Source organism: Pan paniscus, chromosome 11, assembly GCF_029289425.2.
Source record: "Pan paniscus chromosome 11, NHGRI_mPanPan1-v2.0_pri, whole genome shotgun sequence".
NCBI classification, from domain to species: Eukaryota; Metazoa; Chordata; class Mammalia; order Primates; family Hominidae; genus Pan; species Pan paniscus.
In genome coordinates, this window is record NC_073260.2 from 12,965,028 (window position 1) to 12,988,034 (window position 23,007).

Genomic DNA, 23,007 nt, shown 5'->3' on the forward strand with positions numbered 1-23,007 from the left:
ATCCAGTGGCCTTGGCCCCGTGGTACAAAATAGGTCCCTGTGACCTTTCCTAGGGTGAATAACGAGTGTGAAGAGCTGAGGCCAGTGGCATCACAGGGTGTCGGGGAAGGACCCAGAGGAGCTTCAAGGCTGAATGCGCAGAAGGGCAGGGGAGGAAAGGCCCTAAGGTGGAGTCAGCAGTGCGAGCCGAGGCTCGGAGAGACCGCAGCTGAGCAGGAAGGGCAGCGAGGAGCACTGGGCTGACAGAGGCCCATAGCTGAGAGCCTGGGGGGCTGCATGGAAATCTCTTGGACCTCATTGCCTGGAGTGGCCTGAGTGCTCTCAGGGAAGAGCAGCAGCTGACAGTCCTGTTATTAAGACTCACCCAATAAACGTGTACTGAGGCGGGGCCTGCTTGGTCCGGCCCATGATCCGAATGTCACAAATCGCAGCTTCCGTTGAATCCCGTGGAATAAATTTAATGCACAGCCTCTTCTTCCTAAAAGCCACTTCCTCTGAAGGAAAGGACAACAGAAAAGGTATGAGTTTTCCAGAGATACCAGCATCTCTATTCTGAAAACCACATCCCCTGTCACGCCCTATTCCTGGCAGCAGAAGTGGCAGGTCACCTAAGCTGCTGGACAGAAGGGCTGGGCTCTGCCGCCTGCCTTCCCCGGGGCTGCAGTCACCCTGCTCTGCATGCGGGACCCAACCCAGACACCCCCTGCTGAGAAGGGGACCACACACCCTGCAGTAAATCTGGGTGGCTTCTAAGAGCCGCAACCACAATCTGCTCACTGCTCAGCCATCAGAAACCTGCACACTGACGCCCTGAGCATTAACACATTTCATTACATGGACTTCTTTTCTTTTTATTACAGAAATCTTCAAACATACCCCAAAGCAGAGAGAACAGTGGAATGAATCCACGTGTTCCCGTCACCCAGTGTCAATGCTGTGCACAATGGACAAGCTGGTTTCCTCTCCTCCCGCCCCTGCAGTTTTGCTGGATATTTAAAATGAATCCCTGACGACACTATGTTATGTCACCATCAATACCTCAGTAGGCATCCAGGACACTGTTCTTTAAAGACCACCATGCCATCACCATTCCTAACAAAACGAACAGAATTCCTGAGTATCATCCAACAGAGAGTCTACATCCACGTTTTCTCCAGTCTGTCTGCATCTGGATCCCCAGGATGCTGAGGCACTGCCTCTGGGTGTCAGGCCTCCCAGATCATTTGACTCTGGAACAACCACTCCTGCTCCCTTTTCTTCAGGGCCCTAACAGGTTGGAGAAATCGGGTCACTCCCCTGTGCCTCCTGTAGGCTGGCAGAGCTAAAGCCTCGATTAGACTCAGGTTAGGTTTTTTAGGCATGCACGCTGTCCGGGGATACGTGTAAGTCTAGGCTGTCATATAGTGAGGCCCGGACTCTTGCTGGGCCATTCTTGCTGAGCTCTGCTGGTGTCGGCCCAGGACCTCGGTCACACAGTTCCCCAACTGCCATCCTCTGAGCACTTTCTCACCCTCTGATGACTGTTGCTAAGATCCATGTTTTATTAAAGGTTCACAATGGTGATTTTTGAACTCTGTCATTCCTTCTGCTCTTTTTTTTTTTTTTTGAGATGGAGTCTCACTCTGTCACCCAGGCTGGAGTGCAGTGGCATGATCTTGGCTCACTGCAACCTCCACCTCCCGGGTTCAAGTGATTCTCCTGCCCCAGCCTCCTGAGTAGCTGAGATGCATGTTACCATGCCTGGCTCATTTTTGTATTTTTAGTAGAGATGGTGTTTCACCATCTTGGTCAGGCTGGTCTTAAACTCCTGACCTCGTGATCCACCCTCCTTGGCCTCCCAAAGTGCTGGGATTACAGGCGTGAGCCACCGCGCCTGGCCTACTTCTGCATTTTTTAGCTAGAATCCTTCTATATGTAAAAAATAACTTTCCTTCATCAACTATTTGGTCTCCCTGAAGTAAGTTTTGTATAGGAAAAAAAGGATAAGCACTTGATTCTTTTCTCTTACTTATCAAGCCTTAGAGTAAGGAGTTGGTGCTCTAGCAACCTCCAGTGCTGACCAACGGGAGGTGTGTGTTTGTTTGTGCTTTTAAACCTGAGTTTCAACCAACTGCGGCCATTTAATACACGAGTCAGACAGATCTGGGTTGAAATCCCAACACCAACATTTCCTGGCACTGTGACCTCAGGCAAGTTACTTAATTTCTCTGAGTCTTGGTAAACTGTAAAAGGGAGTTAATGAAACCCACCCCACAGGGATGTGGGTTGGATGCACTGTGCCAACACATATGATCCACTTAGCCCAGTGCCTGGCACACAGTAAGTGCTCAGTAAAGAACAGCTGTGTGGGATCTTACCGTCATTATTGACAAGTAAGCCTCTAGCATGTAATTTACGCCTGTGCTTGGTATTGGGTTTCAAGACCTTGCAATTCTGTGGCAGGAAGTAAGACATTCAACAGCACATTCAAATTGAGGAACAGAATGAGGGGAAGTACAGTCCTGCCCGGGGGTTCTTATAGGGGCCGGGAGTGGGGAGGGGGACAAGAAAATCAGTGGAATTGTTTTGTTATTATATTTTGAGGGGGGTAGGGTTGTTTTTTAAAGAGTCAGATAACTTTGTGGGTTCCTCAGGCACAGAAACTGAGGGCTAGAGCAGATCTACGAGCAGAGAGAAACAACGTTCTGAATCCAGACCCTAAACATTGCTAAACATCTAGGAAATGATCCTAGAACTGGAAATGAAGAGGCCCCTGCTGCCCACCCTCCTGTGTGACAAGACCCAACGTCAGGGTCCACACTTGGGACAGCAACCTGGGGAGTTGGGGGCACTGCTCACGGCAACTCTGCAACTTCAAAGATTATCAGCTGATCAGATCGGCCTTAGAAAGCGCGAAGAAGAGAGACCTTTACACAAAGAAAACTAATGCCGGGTGTTTCACTTGCTGTTGCCACGCTGCTCTTGGCTCCATTCTTCCATCTGCAGCAAACTCGGGGTTAAGAGATGGAGCCACTGATTACACATGCTTAAGCAGGCCTAATTTTAAGTAAACATATTATACATAGTCAATAGAAATGTGTTCAGTCATGCTAATGAACACAGAGAAAGTACACAGCACTTTACTAAAACAAACATCTTCCAGTTTTTCAGTGCTGTATGGATTACAGCAAACTATATTTTCAATGAATTACAGGAGTCTCCTGTTTTTGGCTGACTGTATAAAATCAGGGCCTTGAATACTCTCAGATGATACAGAGCTGATCATAAGGCTTATATGGCCAGCTTGGGCTCCTCTGTTCCCTGGGTGAAAAGCTCCAGGAAATGTTGCTAGAACCAGAAATGAAGAGACCCCCTGCTGCCCACCCTCCTGTGTGACAAGGCACCTGGCATTAGGCCCAGGACCAATCTCAGAGTCCACACTTGGGACAGCAACCTGTGTACTCCCAGTCACAGGGGAGAAACTTCCCAACCAGGACCCCTGGGCCCCACAGCAGCTGGGCCCCAAGCCCAGACAGGACAGAGCCTCAGTGAACTGGTCCAACTAACCTAGAGGAAAATGCAGAATGGAAAACCCATTGCGGCTCCACAGCACATCAATATAAAGACATTCGGAGTCAACTGACTGTCAAAAAATGAACACCAATGCAAAATTTAAAACTGTGAAAAACACAGGGGAAAAGGAGGAAAGTGATCCAAGTCTTGGAGAAAACTGTAGATCCTAAGCAGAGGAGATAATACAAATGGCCAACAAGCACAGAAAAAGATGCTCAACATCATTTGCCATCAGAGAAGGGCAAACAGAAAGCACAAGGAGATTCCATTTCACACCCACTAAGATGACTAGAATCAAAAAGACAGACAATAACAAATTGCTGGTGAAAATGTGGAGGAATTGGAATCTACGGACACTGCTGGTGGGAATAAAAAACAGTGCAGCTCCTTTGAAACATCATTTGATAGTTCCTCAAAAATACCAAGTTACCATATGACCCAGCAATTCCATGACTAGGTAGATACCCAACAGAAACGAAAACATAAGTCCAACAAAAACTTGTACATGAATGTTCATAGCAGCCTCATTCCTAACAGCCAAAAAGTACAAACAACTCAGATATCCATCAGTTGAATGGATAACCAAAATGTGGTATATCCATATAATGTTATATTATTTGGTGATAAGAAGGAATGAAGTAATGATCTATCCTACAACATGGGCCAACCTTGAAAACAGTATGCTAAGTGAGAGAAGCTGGTCACAAAAGACCACACGCTGTATGATTCCATTTATATGAGATGTCCAGAATAGGCAAATCTACATAGAAAGTAGATCAGTGGTTGCCTAGGGCTGGTGGGGAGTGGGGAGGTGAGGGTTGGAGAGCAATAAGAGAGTGATTGCTAAGGGGTACAGGGGTGATATCCTGAAAATGGGTTTTGGGGGTGATATAATGTGCCATAATGGTTGCACAACTCTGCATTTACTAAAAGCCACTGAACTGTGCATGTTAAATAGGTGAATTGCACAGTATGTGAGTTATAGCTTAATTTTTTAAAACTCTGTACATTAATATAAAACATATCTGTAAAAGGTGCTTATACACGTGCTCTTCCAGTGTGCCGCTGTGGTTAAAAGTGTGGCTGGAGTAAGACGTATGTGAGCATTCTAGTTATTCCTCCACTTCCAGATGCATGACCTTGGCTAAGTTCTTTAATCCCTAAGGAGTGAGTGTGCTTCATTTTTCTCATATCTGAAATGGGTATAATAATGTCCATCTCTAAAGAGGGGTCTTCTGAAGATTAAATGAAATCAGGGAGGTAAAGCATTTATCACAGGGGTGAGCATACAGTAAATGCATACTAAATATCAGCTGTTATGATTATCAGGTAATACATAAAATAATAAATGACAAAAAGCCATCCAATGTTGAAACATGAAGGGACCATCAGGAAAATAAAAATATGCTATACAACGGGGTCTGCTGGTTTCATGAAAATAACAGCAGGGGATCTGCGTAGAGATAGAAACTCTAGTTCATATCATATGAAGTGCTAGCAAGAAAACCGCAAAAAACAGTGGGACCAAAGTGGGGCTAATTATGAAAGAATAAAGTATGAGACAGAAAATGAGACAGAGAATTTAATAAATAAACCCTGAGTCGTAATGAAAGGATTCTCTGTATTTGTTTTGTATTCATTGCTTCACTGTTGTAAATACCATAAAGTTGGCTGACCAGTGATTAAAAATGAAACAAGGTAAGTTAAACTACACCAAAACAAGGAAGCCGAATCACCAGAGGTTTTCCAGCACCATTTAATAACCCATGTGTGGGTCAAGAATCTCCAAGGGCTCCAACACCCTGAAGATGCTGCCGATTCCCCAGTGATTCACTTCTGCTTGGACCTGCTCAGTGGTCAGAATATTCAGTCCAATTCGAACCTATGAACTTTAATTTGCAGTCTTTTTGATTCTCACTTTTCTTGTTTGCTCAGTGGGCCCCAAATGGGCACATTATTGGCCTTGTGTTCTCTGGGCGTCTTTTGATTGTTTTCTTTCCGCTTCCTTCTGGGTCTTGTGCCAAGCTTGGCTTCAGCAACACCAGAGGAAGGACTAAAGACAAACTATATAGTTTCACCATTCCATTCCCCAGTGAGCCGATTCAGCAGGGAGCACCATTCTAAAAGAAAGGCACGTTCTGCTCATTTACATGCTGCTACCCAGAATACTCTGCAAACTCCTTGGAGAACCCAGCCAGACACACATCAAAAGCAGCAGGGTTTGTTCATGGGCATGCAGTAAGGCCTCCAAAAGTGTTTCTGAAGAAAAATGCACATAGAAAAACACCTACAAATATACCTGGAGGAAGAAAACGCTCATTGTGATGAGTGCTACTAAAGGATGACTCACGTGTGTCCACCGTCTCCTGAATTGGGATGAAGCCCACAGGCAGTGTGTCCTTGATGTCAATGAGCTTCATATCTACTAACACGTTCCCCAGATGACTCTTGGGAAGAAAGAAAAGAGATACAGACTATTAATCTGAACATGCGTGTGGTGGGTTTGCCATTTTGGCTTCCAGATGCATATTTAACACAATGACTCGTGCAGCTTTATGACAGCAGGTTAATTAGAGTAGGTCACACTTAATGTTCCCCAGTGGTTATGCAGGGACTCGTGTGGCCCCCGGGAAGGAGTTTCATCTGCGGAACCTCAAAGCCACTCAACTCAGACACGGCCTTGGTGAGGCAGGAGCAACCCAGGAGATGCTTTAGACATAACCCAGCAGAGGGCAGCTGTGCACACAGGTCCCGGGACCAGGCTGCCATTGAGCCCTGAGCATCAGATCTCAAGGCCAGGAGGTTTTAGGAAGAGCAAATTCCTGAGGCACTCGTAGGAAAGAGCTGCATCTAAACCTAACAGGGAACCAATCACACTCCTAAGTGATCACCAGTCTGCATACTGACACACATTTCAGTTGCTAGATACATTCTGCAAAATCCCAAGAATCATACACTAATACAGAGTGAAAGCCCTGCTGCCTCAATATTACACATCTTCTAAAATGACACGCACAAGGGCCTCCTCAAGTTTCTGTTTAGTGGTAGTATATGGGGTCCACAGTGCGCAGTTTCGGTAACTGGTGTACAAATATCTTTCTAAGACAGTACACCATTCTGTAATTGCAAGAGAGAATTCTTTGCAAACACGCCGGCACTTGCAGCCCACATTTCAAGCTGGAAATGAGCTCTAAAGATATCTACCCTACAACTTAAATATGTGGGGCCACTTTGGAGATTTCATTAAAATCTTCAGAGTAATTTGCAGCTTGGTTCCCCCTCTCTAGTCAGAGCCAGTTAAGGAAAGAATGATGGGCTCAAATCCCAAATCTCTCCTGTTAGGATACTAGCAATGCACTCCACGTGCCCATTTTGCAGAAGTGCCTCATCCCCGAAGCCCAGTGTGAACATGCTCTCTGTTTACTTGTTCAGCATCCTTGGACAAGCATCTAGTTGGTCAGCCATCACTCTGCCCTGGACAGCAACTTCTCAGGCTGTTGTTCCATCTTGCTTAGAGAAGAAGGGCTGCTACCTCCATCTCTGCACATGGGAGCCAAGATCCCACCTCCACCTGCACTGTGTCACGTCTCTGAAAGCCAAGCAGGGAGTTCTTATCATCTAAACTGTGTTATGTTCCCTCTTGGCACTCTCTTTTTCCCTCCCTATCAATTTGTGGGGTTATTTGTTTAATATCTGTCTTGCTTCTAGAGTTTAAGAACCATGAAGACCAAAACTATCTCTGTTCCTACTATAAATACAAGCCTAGCATGGTTTTTGCCACACAGCAGGTGCTCAGTAATTACTTGCTGAATAAATTAATTTTGGGTGCACATTTTTCAACCGGGCCACTCAGAGTCACAAATCGAACTGGAGGCCGGGCGCTGTTGCTCATGCCTGTAATCCCAACACTTTGGGAGGCCAAAGTGGGTGGGTAGCTTGAGTTCAGGAGTTTGAGACCAGCCTGGGAAACATGGCGAAACCCCATCTCTACAAATTAAAAAAATTGGCTGGGTGTGGTGGCACTCATGCATGTAGTCCCAGCTACTCAGGAAGCTGAAGTAGGAGGATTGTTGGAGCCTGGGAGGTTGAGGCTACAGTAAGCCAAGATCATGCCTCTGTACTGCAGCCTGGGCAATAGAGTGAGACTCTGTCTCAAAAAAAAAAAAAAAAAAATCTGCCAGGCATGGTGGCTCATGCCTGTAATCCCAGCACTTTGGGAGGCCGAGGCAGGTGGATCACTTGAGGTCAGGAGATTGATATCAGCCTGGGCAACATGATGAAACCCTGTCTCTACTTAAAAAAAATACAAAAATTAGCTGGGTGTGGTGGTGAACGCTTGTAGTCCCAGCTACTTGGGAGGCTGAGGCAGGAGAATCGCTTGAACCCAGGAGGTGGAGGCTGCAGTGAGCTGAGATTGCACCACTGCACTCTCGCCTGGGCGACAGAGGAAGACTGCGTTTCATATATATATATACACACACACATATATCAAGTTGAGTTTGCTGAGATGTCAAATCTAAACTATATGATTAAAAATATCAAAAGTATTGATAGACACTAATAAATATTATGAACCAAAAGTACACAAATGAAACCAATTATTAGAATTTAACTAGGAAGGTCAAAGCAGCAAGTGTAATCTATGACCAGTGTTTTTACGGCACTGCCATCAGGAAACCGTTTCTTCCTCTCAGAACTATCATATTTGCCAACAATTTGATATTCTGACATTCCAGGTAGCTGGGCCTCGGAAAGACAATGTACAGTGCAGCCTAGTGAGTGGTAAGTGGGACCCTCAGAACACGGAATAAATCTCTGACCGTGTAGGAAGGGTTTGAACCATTAACCTAACTTGCAAACATCAGCTGCTTTCAGAATCGCCTGGTCTAATCTATTATAATTTTTTTTCATGGCAGTTGCTTTTCCATGTCATCACTGCTTTCTGCATTGAGAAATTAACAACTAGGCATGTTTTCCTGCCCCGCAGATGGATGGGCATTCATCAATATCCTTCTCAAATGTCTTCTGCTTGACAAGTTGGGTTTTACAGAAGTCAACTGCAAACCACTTAGTGACCTCACCCTCCACACACTCTACCAATGTCCCTCATCATAAAACCTGAACATCAGTGGTGTGGCCATTAAAAACAAAGCATCAAAAAACCCTTGCATGCATACAAAATGGGAGGCTGCACTGTCAGAGCTCCCCACAGCCCAACTGTGGTCCCTCCTCACACAGGGCTGCCACTGTACCGGGTTTAATACAGTGGGTCTGCGACACCATTAATTTTGCCTGTTCCTCTCCCCTCCCCCATCTGTGCTCTCTTTCATTTCCTCCTCATAAATATGAAGAACGTATTCCCAATCCTTGTTGAGCAAATGATTCATGCCAAAAGCCCAATATGCACTGACTCAGGGTATTTATATTGTCTCTGGTAGCCAGTATTTGCTAGTATACTGTAATTATTTTTGACAACCTTGCATTTAAGGTAGCCACAGATAACCAACTTAATATTCAAATGTTCATAAATCCTTCTGTTTAATATCCTCCCTACCTAATCTATGTACATTATTATTACAGGTAATGCAGAAAGTACAGGGCATGAAAAGTGCAATTCATCTCGATCCTTCCCCAGGAAGCAATGTCACTCCAAAGCCAGATTTCTGTATTAATAGCATTATTGGGGGAAAGGAATTTGGGTTCCAAAGGAGTCTCCCAAAACTCCTACATTGGGAGTCTCAAGTCAGCTAATTAAGACTCTGTCCAGTCCTGACACCCCACATCCCTCCTTTACAGTTGTAAAAAATGATGCTCTGCAAAGTCTTGGTTTGGACTACAGGGCCAGCATAGACTGGCTGTAACAGATTAAAATATTCTGATTCCTCCTCCACTCCTGGGCTGGCAAGTGGGCCCCTGCCAACTGCTGGAACTCGATCGTTTGAATCGCACTATTGGATCCATTCATTCTTTTTCCAAAAACAATATGCACCACGCACCTATCTCCTACTCTGCTTTAAAAGCGAGGCAGAGGCTTTTCGCACTGCCCTTGTCCTCTTCTTACATCCCTCCATCATGCCCAATAAATATCTTTTTAATGTTCAACATATGTTGACGAAATCAATGTGTTTTCTTTAATACACTTACCCATGACACCCAATGCTAACAAGCCCCAGTGACTTCTCTTTGTCACATTCAGGCCTGTCACTGTCCCCACTCCAAGGGATGCAGGGACTCTGCTAGCCTAGGTACCAACACCCCATAGTCTTTGGGGGAAAATGCAATGAAAACAAAATTTAAAAATGATCACAGAGATCATGGCTGTCCTCAGGCCATTTTAAACTGAAGCCTCTTCGGCCTCTACTCATTTTTAACTGAAGCCTCTACTCAGCCTTCAGCCCACTCCTGGGTACCTCAGGCTGCTCAGTGAGCTGGGGGACCTGCAGGGACTCATTATAAGATCTCAGTGCCCTTGTCCACTCTTTAGCCCTGCCACCTTCCTGGTATTTAAAATACACTCAAAAGCCTGAATTGAAAAGATGTCCAGACTTTTGTGTCAAGATTTCCCCTGACTCCATTATAAACTCTGTACTTCACAAGAAGCATATATTGCTCTTGTAATTAGGGGAAAAAATAAAGCAATGACTTTTCTCCCAGTCCTGTATATGTTCAGAATAATTATCGTATCAAAGAATTAACCACAAACAACAGGAATGGGTGGCAGAAAAGAGTGCAAGCCAGAGAGCCACATGATGGTCGATATTCAGAAAACACCAAGGGGACACGCCAGGACCCTGTGATGGGACCCTGGGCCTGCGGGGCCAGGTGGCAGAGAGGATGACTAATGCTTTCCCCCTTTCATGCTGTTGAATGAGGATATTTGTTGTCTGGGTTCAGTTTTTTTTTTAACTGCAAATAAATATTACTTTTATAATATAATTTATATAAATAAATAAAAATATTTCCCAAAATAAAAATTTACATGACAAAGAGACAATAACATATGGCCAAAAATAAAATGTTAGCCCTGAAAATGAAAATCCCAACTGCTCCCTGTTTGGGGCTGGGGAAGAGAAGTAACCTTGAACAAGCATATTCCCTCTTGGATCTCGGTTTCTTCAATGGAAAGGAACTTCCACTGGTAGAGATTACCTGGGGACAGAATGAGGTGCCCAAGGCAGGCCTTGTACAGAGCAGATACTCACCAAAGCTATTTCCTTTCTTTCTAAGCCATCTATTAAAATATCTTATTAGATGTTTTTAAAAAAAAAAACCTTAGTAGGTGTCTTTAAAGTTTCCTAATTTACAGGTGCAAGTATTTGTTTTTTTTTTAAAAGCATAGTCAGAGAAATCTACATGAGTCATTACTTACCTACAAAAATAACGAAATGTGATATGTCACACAGAGACTCAAAGAGCGAGGAAACGTCACTGTGGAAGCAAGGGCATGGGGTGGGGTCACAGGGGCCCTCCCTGAGCCATGCTGCCTTTGCTGGCCAGCATTAAATCCCGCTCCACTGGAGAACTCTCACTGCTGCACTACCCTGTGATCTGTTGCTTGGAGGAAAGGTAGGCAAATGAGAGCTGGGAGAGAAATTTCCTGGTTTCCTTTTGAGAACACAATTTAATGGAATTCACGGTACACTTGGGTACGTGGTTAATAACACTGTTAATAAAGGAAACACAGTGCTGGCTGCTGATTCTACCCAGTTCACTAAAACCACAGATAAATTAATATGGCAATGAAAATAAACCACAACAACAACAAAATGAGGAAATTCCAAACAGGAATGTAAATTACTTGTGCTCACTCAGCAAATGGAAACTACGACTAGACTTACATTTTCTTTGGAAAATGATCTTGTGAAACACAGGTATCTGGTAACCTTGGATTTAAATAAGCCGTCTTTCCAGAGGTCAGCATCCACACCATCTGCTGTCTGTGCAACCTACACCGGAGAGACAGAGAAAAGGATCGCAGGTAAGGCAGGAAGGAACTGAAGGTGCGCGTGGGCCACTTCTTCCATGCCTGTTCCAATTAACACCAGCCTGGGATCTCCCGGCATCTCATTAGCTCATTTCACTAGGCACTGGGATGAGATTTTCCAAAAGGGGAAAAGGGAGAGTGTGAAAAACACAACTTCTAAAAATACTGTCCCTGGGGAAGCCATTGATTAAAGACACCCTGACAAAAATGGTTCTAATGAGAAAAGAGCAACTTTTGTCGTAATGGACCAAGAAGGGATTGGGTAAGTCAGTACATTAAGCGGCTATTACCACTTACTCGGGGGGATGGTGCGGGGTGAAGAAAGGAGTCCAGTGGGTGTGATGAGCCACCTGAGGGGGCGCTGCCTGCAGCGAGGGTGACACAGCCTCCTGCTCTAGGGCCCCAGGACCAGCTGGGTGCTTCAGTCAACGGGATTCCACTGGAGGCTGGGGCAGGGAGGGAGGTCAGAAACATTTCATTCCACCCTGCGTCCTCTTGGTACAAGCCCTGACAGTGGGGTTCAAGGTGAGAAACTGGATCAGGATAGAAAAACAAAAGAAGACTCACTCGGTTCCTTGTTTCTAGTCTCACTAAGAAGCCATTTTCTCATCTGCAGCTGTAGAAATTCTCACTAGGAAGAGTCTGAGAATGATGCCAGCCAGCCTTGATCTGAGTATCAAAGCCCCTGTGACCTAGACTGGGGCTGGGCTGGGGGATATTCCCATGAAAGACCAGGCTTTGTGGGAGAGAGTGCAAAGGAGATGGGAGAGGAGGAGGAGAAGAAGGCTAGGAGAGGGTGGTGTTTTCTTCCTATTTCTTTCCAGACTGCTCTGTGAATCGCTGGTCAGGGCTTGGTCTGTTTTCTGACTCAGCCTCCCTCTGAGAGCATGAATCAACCTTGCACACCTTCCTTTAAGCACCGCGAAGGGGGACATCCAGGAAGACTGAGGAGCAGAGCTTGTTTTGGGATAAACTCTGCAGGAGGTCTCTGATCAGTTCAGTTTCTGACTCCTTCTGGGTTGTCCTTTTGAGCTTCAGACTTTGGGATCCAGTCCTTGACCTGACAAGCTCCCGCCCATCCTGACAAATGGCTGGAAGTGCCTCCATTCTTCACACAAAAGTGCCCTGATTCAGCCCCATCCCGCACACTGACTGCAGGCTCTGCACAGAGCATGGCGGGCCCCACAGCACATGGATGGCCTCTGCCTGTCACACGCTCAGGGAGGAGGCGGGAGCCAGGACCCCAGCCCAGTGGGCTCAGGCTCCCCAGGACATTCCTGGAGCCCACCACGGCCACACTCTCTGAGGCTGCCTCAGAAAAACCAAAAGGCCAGGAGGCAAAAGAAAAAATCCTTGTTTTTCAAACCAAACAATTGTAAATTAGCAAATATAACAACAGGAAAAGAAAGGCCCTTATGATAAAGATGCAAATATATTTGACCTGAAAGCTGAAGGAGGAATGGTATGGGGATAATTTTAGGAACTGTTTGCTCCAAGTATGTCACCCCCACAGATAGAAACAGGATCGAATGGGGGTCAGGCCTTGTCAGCATCTTTCCCCATAATGGTCACACATAGAGTTTCTAGGGAAACATGAGATTTAAGGCAGTGGTCTCAGCTCCTCCACAAAAAGCACCCCCTATGCTTGTTTTCTCCCATGGATTACATGTTTTGAAAGATTTTTGTCTCCCAATGCAATTTTACTGTATTTCCTCAATTCTAGGATGCAGTCATTTGGGGAACACCCCTTCACACGAAAAAGGCACAGCACCATATCCAAACACATGCATCTATTTTAAGATGCATCCCAATTTCAGAATCACTAAAATGTAAAAATAAAAGATGCTCTAAACAAAGGGAATAAGGGAACCTACATGGTCTCTCTATAATAAATGCATAATTTCTGAAAAACTTTCAAAAACAGAAACTGTCTGCAGGACGCTCCAAGGCTGTGGAACCACAAGCTGCCTTGGAAGACAGGGAGCTGTGTCTTTAACGTTCCAAGAGACAAGGGCGTCTAGAAGGGCTTGTTTGGATATCTGGAAGTGCCACAGAGGGGTGCTGTGCATTCTAACCCAAGGCTAGAAAGGTCTCCAGGGCTTGCCAGTGATGGTTCTCTCCACCCACCACACTGCTAGAACTGTCCTTTTTCAGAGTGAGAAATGAAAATGTAATGGGAGAAGCCGGCAACGTGAGCCTCTCTGTTTGAGCCCACGCTTCACTGTTTGGGCAGTTAGAGCCTCCCAGTCCTTGTCTGCGAAGCATTAAAAAAGGATGACCAAAGACCCAGCTTTGACCTGGGCCCAAACTCATTTGCAATGATGTGGAAGTGTGTAAAGGCATCATGAAGGGCCCAGGGAGGTGAGGTGGGAAGAAAGAAAGAGAGAGAGAGAGAGAGAGAGAAAGAGAGAGAGAGACTCCCCTAACCTCCAAGGAAAGCAGTGCTGGGCAGAGAAGGGCTCTGGAATGGTCATGGAGGGCTGGATGGTTCAGGGACCCACAGGACCAGGTACTGGGTGAGGAGTGAGATGTGGGTTCCTGGCTCTTTGAGAGCACTGGAAAGGCAGCCCTGGTGGAACAAGGGGGGCATTTCTGGCCTGTCTTTCCTACAGCAACAAGATGTACCCAGAGGTGTCTTCCCAACCCAGTCACATAAAGGTGCCTAATAACCTAAATTCTTCCCATCCCAAGTCAGGAGAGCTAATGATCTGCAAGATAAATGATCTATCTATGCGGCTGAAGTCACAGTGTCAAGAGGAGCCTCCACACCTGACTCAAGGCAGGGTCTACCTGACAGTGCCCACGCCCACCTGGCAGCACTGCAGAAACTTACAAACTCAGCAGTCAGCCTCAGGTCCCAGCATCAGGAAGCTGGGGGGAGGTGGGGTGTGGGGTGGAGGACCAAATGCTTTGCGTGCAGCATGCGCAACATGGAGTTCAGAGGCAGACTTGAATTTGAGGCCCAATAGCTTAAACCAGTCCTGTCCTCCTCTGCAAAGTGGACATGCTGCCTTTCCCTGCGGGCATCACTGCCGGGGCACAGGAGCCCACGAACATGCAAAGTGCCTGCCTTAGTGCATGAGCACTCCAAAGACAGCGCGAATGTTTCTAAACCAAAAAAGGGGACATCTGCTCTGACAGCGAACCAAGTCTGGAAAGTGATGTCAGGCTACATCAGGATTCAAAAAGTCCTCAGTTGTCCCGGGGCTCTGTGCCAATCTCTGGGAACAAAGCTGGTCTTTCCAAACACAAATGATATACTTGTACGAGGAACATCTGCCCTCCCGCTGCTATCCCACCCTGGACTATAAGCTTCACAAGGACAACGGCAGTGCCTGTTCTGCTTGCCATTTTACCCCCTGTGCCAAGCACAATGCCTGACACGGATGGGCTCCATCAAACCTTGTTGAAAGAATAAATGAACGAGTCAACTCTGCAATCAGGGCAGTGTGAAAAGCCACATACCCTGTCAGCTACCCAAGTAAGGTAACGGGAAGTTTTTCAAATGAAATTTCCAGGATTTAATCCATTGAGCTGAGTGAATCCCCTTCAAAATCACCACTCTGAGGCACATATCCATTTCAGCACTGAGGCTACCTACTCTTTTGGTTCTCTTGTGTGTTTGCTGCCTTGTTCCCAAGACAACTCGATATGTCTGCTGACTGCAGAACCTTCAGAGTCTGTTACAGGGCCTCGCATACACATGTGCACATGTGCACGCATGCACATGCTCTTGCACACTCACACTCACACATTCTCACAACCTCTCTCCTAGCATTTCTTCCCCGGGAGTAGGAGCTGTCTCTGAGGAGGAGCAGGAGGGCCCTAGGGCCAGGCAGTGGCGGAATGTACACATGGTTTATCTCTCTTCCTGCCAGGATACTTCTAAAACAACAATCAAATGGACAGTGCAGAAGCCTCCACAATGAAGAGGAAGAGGGGAGAGGCAGCACAAAGGCCTGGCACTGCAGAAGGCGGAAGGCAAGGGATTTAGCAAGTGTGGTGAGGGGGGGCGGGTTGTGACCTAAGGGGCCCATGGCAGCCGATACTGAGCAGGGCCCCAGGATCCAGAATCACCAGATACCATTGGGGTGGGGGCAGGGGAGCAAGTGCAAGTTTAGGGCTGAATCGGGTAGACTGAAACAAGGTTCATAAACAAAGTGGTTAGACTCCTAGGTGCCCACCCCAGTTTCAGGTGTATCTTCTGCAGAAAGGAACCCAGCACAGCTCAGGACTCTACAAGCCCGGCAGGTGGGGAAGGAGGCTGGAGGTCAGGAGGAGGTGGGGGAGGAGGTGCAACTTCAGAGTGGAAACGAGGGTAATTGAGTAACCAAGCGTACACACTGAATGGCAATGGCAGGCCCCTCCCTGCCACCCGCGCTTACCCTCCTTCTTGCTTCCAGCCGCCTCCCCTGAACACTGGACACTGAGGGCTTTGTCTCTGGAAAGCGCCAGGGTGGACCAGCCCATGATCCGAGCCAGCTCCCTGCTCGTCGCCCCACTGTGTAGCACACCAGCCAGCAGGCCCCCCACCCACAGGGCTCCAGCCCATGAGCTGGTGCCTCCATCTTAAATCCCAACCCACAACAAAGGGTCACCAGGCACTGGGGACAGGCTCAGACATGACAGAAGGGCCCAAAATAGAAAAAAGGGAGCTTGAAGGTAGCACAGAGAATAGGGGGAAACAGTGCTGGCTCAGGACAGAGAACCCAGTCTGTAATTAAATCCTCAGAGGGACGAGTGAATAGACTGCAAATACCAAACAAGAACAGAGTATTATGAAAACGTTTTTAAAAAGGAACAATTTGAGGACAATATAAAGAGATTAGAAACAGTAAACACTGGAAGAGAAAGCTGAGGAAATCTTCCAGAAGGTAAAGTACAGAGATGAAGAGATCAATTATAGGAATGAAAACTGAAGGGTCAAGACAACATCCAGCTAACAAAAAGTTTCAGAAAGAACTTTTAAAATCAAAACCGGAGGGGAGGGGGAGCCTCTGTGTTAAAGAGGTCCTGAGTGTTTCCACAAAGTGGATGAAAAAGACCCACCCCAAAACGAAAGAACCGAGAATCCCACCACACTGGGGATAAAGAAACCACCTTAAACACTTGCAGAGAAAAATAACGGGTCACATACAAAGGGACGGGAATCATGTTGCATCAGACTTCCCAACTGCAACATTAGAAACTAAAAGACAAGATAACAATGTCTTCAAAATTCTGAGGAACTCTGGAATTCCACACCTAAGCCCATTATCGATTAAGTGTGAGGGTAGAATAAAGACCTTTGCCGATGTGCAAGGACTTAAAAAGTTTATCTCCCAGGGGCCCTTTCTGAGGAAGCTACTGGAGGATGCATCAGCAGAACCGAGGATTAAATCAATAAAGGGGAAACCATAAACTCCAGGAAACAGAACCCACACAGCACAGCAGCCAGAGGACAGCAGCACGCCCAGGCCCAGACGGGGAAAGGAAGAGATGTCAGGGCAGCAACCTCTGGGGAGGAGGGGATGTGGAGGGGAGAGCATTTAGAACTGTACTTTCTGGTTCGAAAGAAATAGGGATGGGCATGTGACAACTGCCTTAGAGCATTTAGAACAATGAAAACAATGTACCTAAGGCTATTTGACAAAAAAAAAAAAAAAAAAAAATCAATTTAAAAATTAAAAAGACATTTTAAGAACGTACTGTGAAAATCAATAGGCACCTGGACAACTCCTCAAATGAATGAAACAAGTCTGATTAATTCCAAGAAAAAAATAAAAGATTGTATGAGAAAGAACACACACTCCTAATATGTTACTTGATTCAGTGGTACCCAATGTCTGCATTGTAATCTATGTAAACACTAAGCATTAATCCACCAAAAATTGTGATACTGCCTAATGGGAGGAGATTATAAGAGAAGAAAATAATCAAGAAATAAGCAATATAATAAAATTATTTAGAAATATGGAGATGGCGGAGCTTGCAGTGAGCCGAGATCGCGCCACTGCACTCCAGCCTGGGCGACAGAGCGAGACTCCGTCTCAAAAAAAAAAAAAAAAAAAAAAAAAAAAAAAAAAAAGAAATATGGAGATAAAGTACTAGAGGGAAAAAAATCTTAAAAAGTGGAAAATAAATGCCTCTAGGAAATAAAAAGGTGAAGGTGGGGAGACAGGGCAGGGGCTGCTATATTTTCTTACGAGCACTCTGATTTTTTAAACTGTGCACGCAGGCATCACTTTGTTAAAGTAAAAGCAAATTTTAACTTTGAAAGAGAGCTGGGGAAATATCTCATGGAAGATAGTATGATAATTCGTTATTTCTTTTAGGCAAGCTGCCGCTATTGCTGCCATCAGGGACATGACTAGCAATGCAACATAATCTCACTCCTAGTTAGCTTGTTAGTGTGTTCCCAAGTGGGTGACAATGTCCAAAGCTGCAAGTCCAGCTGATTCCAGCCTTCCCCACAGCTACAGTCCACCAAAACTGAACATGCAGATGGCTGGGGGCGGAGCTGCAGCACCCAGGCAGTCCCTGGGATGGTGGCTGCCAGTGCCGCAGAATCGACACAAGGCTCTACAAACCCTTTGGGACCTGGCCCCCACCCCTGTCTCACATAGCCCAGGTCTCTGATTGCTTTCTCTAGCTTGAGTTCAGAGGTCACATTCTGGGCCACTGTGCAGCAGTCACAGGGGATGATGTGCGTTCAGGAAGCCCTGAACAGCCCACTGGACAGTGGGACTGGCTACCTGCGGCTGGCCTGTAAGGCATGTTCACTGTAAAGCGACCGCTGAGGTTAAATGTAAGCAGTCTCCCTGGTTCAAGGGACTCCCTTAATCCCTGAAAGATCTGGGGGCCGGAGGCCTGGGAGACAGTTACTGTGAAGACCCTAGGGTAGAAATAAAGTTGTCATATTAAAGGGACAGAAAGTGGGGCTCTGTAACTGGAGCCTGGTAAGATGGGATGAGCGTTATTGACATGTTTATTGGGGCTCAGTTTATAAAGGCAAGAGTGGGAGATGATAAACTTCTAATGATTAGAGGACATCCTCACAATAGAAGACTCAACAGCCATTTGAAACAACTTTGTACACATACACACACTAACACGGAAAGTTCAGGAGAAAGAGTAAGTTACAACATGGTTTATAAAGTACAATACTTTAGTTTGTTTTCAAAACAATTATCTGTATAGAAAAGGATCTAGGCAAATATAAAGCAAAAGCATTAACCACCGTTTAGCTCTGCACAGTTGAGATTATGAGTATTTTTAATGTTCTTTTTTTCCCCTGTATTTCTGCTTTTTTTAGTAATGAGCATATATAGCTTTTATAAGAAAAATAATTGTAAATACTTCATTTGATGGGGTGAAAAATAAAAATCCGCTGGATTTAAACTTGAGAAGCACTTTGTAAATCAGCTATCCAACTAAGCCACCTAAAGAGGAGCGGCGCAGTCAATCATTTCAACCATCAGAGGTTTTTCAACGTTGGAATTGAGTGCTCCTTGCCAAAGAGAAACTCTCAAAAGACAAGCTAACCACCAATTTCATCAATCTGTTTACACCCCGGTGTTTCAAGAGAGCCCACCCACAATTCAAAGGTGTATTCAGCAGACAGAAAGCAATGAAAGGGGCCAGGAAATCCTGCAGACATTCCAAAGGAAATATCTGGCTGACACGATGAACAAGAATGAAGTTCAAAGGCCTCTGGGTATGTTAGATCATCAGCAGTGGAAACACACACACTTGGCCCAGGCCAGACAGCGGGCAACTGTGAGCCACTTAAACTCAATAAGAGCAGCGTGGGCACAGCAGAGGCAAGGAGCCTATCCAACCATCCGTGGACTCCCTAACAGGTGGTGTGCTCAAGATGCTTTCTACAAATATAAAGTGAAAGGAAGAGGCATTTGACTAATCCAGTGAAGAGGTCAGGAACTCTCAGTTTTTCGGTTCTGATTTTATTTGCATCATTTTCTTATACCTTCAGCTGAAATGTCTCTTTTTTTTAGCAAAAGAAATGAAAAACATAAACCTGTTCCCTGAGACAAATGCATCTGCCTCAGTCTTCAGGTGGTCCTTTCCACTCACGGGGCACAGGGACACAGCGGACCACCCAGCCCTGTTGGCCTTGCACCCCTCTGGGCCTCTATGTCTAACCCTAGTACTGTACCCGCTTTCCACTCTAGTTCTCCTTCTCAGACAGGTCTTTCCTAACTGTGCCCCGCCATTTCCTGCCTCCCTGCCTTTGCTCGTGTTGCTCCCTCTCACATCTGTCTTGTTGAAATGATCTCATTATTTAGGGCCTGGCTGAAAGAATCCCCCACTCTACAGCCTCCGTGATGATCCCAGCAGGCAAGAACTTGGATTTCTGGAGTTGGGTAGATTCGAGTTCAAGTCCCAGCTCTGCCACTTACATACTAGGGTTTTCCAAAGTCACTCTTTTACTCTCTGAGCCTCACCTAAAAATGACAATAGAAATAATACCTACCTCATAGGATTATTTGTAAGGATTAAATGAGAGAAAGCACAAAAGGCACTTAACCACAATGAGATACCACTTCAGAACCACTATGGTAGTTAAAAGGACAGGACAATTAAAAGGACAGGCAATCCAAATGTTGGCAAGGATGTGGACGAATGCGAGCCCTCTGCACTTCTGGTGGGATTGTAACAGGGTGCAGCCACTTTGGAAAACAGTCTGGAAGTTCCTCAAAATGTTAGACATAGAGTTAGCATATGACCCAGCAATTCTACTCCTAGGTATATACCCAAGAGAAATGAAAACAAGCGTCTACATACAAACTTGCATGTGAATGTTCATGACAGCAGGTTTTCTTAATTACCAAATGAGGAACTAATCCAAACATTCATCAACTGATAAAAATGTGTCATAACCATACAATGAAATAGTATTCGGCCATAAAAGGAATGATATACTGATACATAATGCAACTTAGAGGAACCCTGAAAACAGTTTGCTAAATAAAATAAGATAGACACAAAAGACCACATATTACATTATTTTGTTTACATGAAAAGTCTAGAAATGGGAAATCCCTAGAGACAGAAAGTGGATTGGTGCTGCCAGGGGCTGCGGGGCAGGAAGAGTTGATGGAGAGAATGGCTAATGAGTGGAGCGTTCTTTAGCGGGTGATGACAATGTTCAAAATTAGGCGGCAGTGATAGTTGTGCAAATCTGTGGCTATACTAAAAACCAATGGATTGTACACTCTTAAAAAGTGAACTTTGTGGTATATGAATTATATCTCAATAAAGCTGTTAGTATTTCTAGAAATACTTAGCATAAGGCCTGGCACATGGTGACACTAAAAAAATGTTACCTACTTACTATTATCTCTGGTCCTTAAAGTAAAGATCTTATCTTATTCATGGAATATTTTTCTGAGTACCTAGCCCCATGCCTTGTTTACAGTACACAATCAGATATTTGCCAAACGGCTGATTGAACCATTGAACCATGAAAAGAATGCATGGTAGGAAAAACACACAAAGACTGAAGCCTGGTGCATCTAGGACTACACAAGATAGCCCTTTCCTCATTCTACCTGTGGCACAGGTGCCTTAGCCATGCCAGGCACAGAGGGGATGGCTTCCTGAGGCTGGGCAGGGAGGCAGAAAGCAGGTCCCTATTCCCAGCAAAAGCCCTTGTAGAGGTGAAGGGATTAGGAGCCCTGGCTCTGCACCTCCTGATGGCCAAAGGGAGCCAGGCAGGGAAGACAGTTCCGTGGGGGGCCCACGAGACAGGAAATGGGAGATACACACAGGCAGGGCACCTGGCCGCATCGGAGCAGGTACGTCCTCCCTGTTCCAAGTCATCAGGAAGGAGGCTCTGGGCCAGAAGTGCTCCCGTTTCTGTTGCACCCAGACGGCCAAGCTATGACACGGCCCCGGACCTCCACAAGCCTGCAGAGAGCAGCATCAGCAGCCTAGAGGTTGCCTTGCGGCTGGTCGGCACCCAGGGGAAGGCCGGCTCCTCTCAGCCACAGGATACCTGGTCTACCACGGCACTGCCAGTGACACATCAGTGGCTGAAGTAGGGACTAGTCAATCAATAGTACCCAGACACCTGATCATCACTACAGAGGAAAAACTAAGTTGAGCCCTACCTCAATTTGTCAAAAACAAATTCTTGATGGATTAAAGATGAAATGTGAAAAGCAGAACTTCCAAACTTTTAGAAAAAAATGTGGAGTATATTTATGTTTAAATAGAATTATTAAAGAAATAGATGGACATGTACAAAACCATCTATAAAAGAATAGGTTGACGAATCTTACTACCCTAAAATTGAAAACTTGGATACTTTGTAGTATCCCTAGGGATCCCAAAGGGATCCTTTGTAAGACACAAGACACAAAGTAAAAAGATAAGCCTTAGACTGGGAGCAGTGCACAGTGACAATGGATTAACATCCAAAATAAGGAAATAAACAACCCCTCCAGGCCAGGCGCGGTGACTCACACCTGTAATCCCAGCACTTTGGGAGGTCGAGGTGGGTGGATCACTTGAGGTCAGGAGTTCAAGACCAGCCTGGCCAACACGGTGAAACCCAGTCTCTACTAAAAATGCAAAAATTAGCTGGGCATGGTGGTGGGCGCCTGCAATCCCAGCTACTCGGGAGGCTGAGGCAGGAGAATCACTTGAACCCAGAGGCAGAGGCTGCAATGAGCTGAGATGGCGCCACTGCACTCCAGCCTAGGCAACAGAACGAGCCTCTGTCTGGGGGAAAAAAAAAAAAAAAAAGGGCCCCTCCCAAGCAATAAGAAAAAGACATCACCCACAAGCAAAATGGCAGTGCTAGACCATTCACAGCAAATCACTGACCAAACTGCAAATGTCCAACAAAATGAGTGGAGTACAAACCTGAACCTGCACGCCACTTCAGAGGGCACATGTCCATATCCAGAAAGGCGAAAATGACCGGCAATTCTATTCCTAACTTGTTCCCTAGAGAAATCCTTAGCATAAAGACAAAAGGATATTATTTACAACATTGTTTACAGTATTGCATTATTGAAAATGACCCAAATCCTCACCAACAGAAGAATGAATAACTAAGTTATAGTATATTCATGGAATATAATTCTATACCCCTTGAAAATACATGAACTAGAGCTGTATCAGCAAGGAAAAATATCTCAAGAACAATGCTAAGAAAAAAAAACATGCTGGCTGGGCATGGTGGCTCACACCTGTAATCCCAGCACTTTGGGAGGCCCAGGTGGGTGGATCACCTGAGGTCAGGAGTTCGAGACCAGCCTGACCAACATGAAGAAACCCCGTCTCTACTAAAAATACAAAATTAGCTGGGTGTGGTGGCACATGCCTATAATCCCAGCTACTCGGGAGGCTGAGGCAGAAGAATCATTTGAACCTGGAAGGCGGAGGTTGCAGTGAGCTGAGATTGCACCATTGCACTCTAGCCTGGAAAACAAGAGTGAAAATCTGCCAAAAAACAAAAAAAC

General features: G+C 45.7%; 1 protein-coding gene across 2 annotated transcripts in view; it reads right to left on the bottom strand.

Moving 5' to 3' along the window:
* The window catches only part of MVB12B (multivesicular body subunit 12B), a 180,170-nt gene that overhangs the window by 114,163 nt on the left and 43,000 nt on the right, over positions 1-23,007 (bottom strand). For both annotated transcript variants that reach the window (XM_034929072.4, XM_055117600.3), the window contains exons 3-5: positions 11,391-11,498; positions 5,903-5,999; positions 365-494 (exon numbers count right to left, since the gene is read on the bottom strand). In XM_034929072.4, coding sequence (XP_034784963.1) covers positions 365-494; positions 5,903-5,999; positions 11,391-11,498 — 335 coding nt within the window. The remainder of the gene's footprint in view (positions 1-364; positions 495-5,902; positions 6,000-11,390; positions 11,499-23,007) is intronic.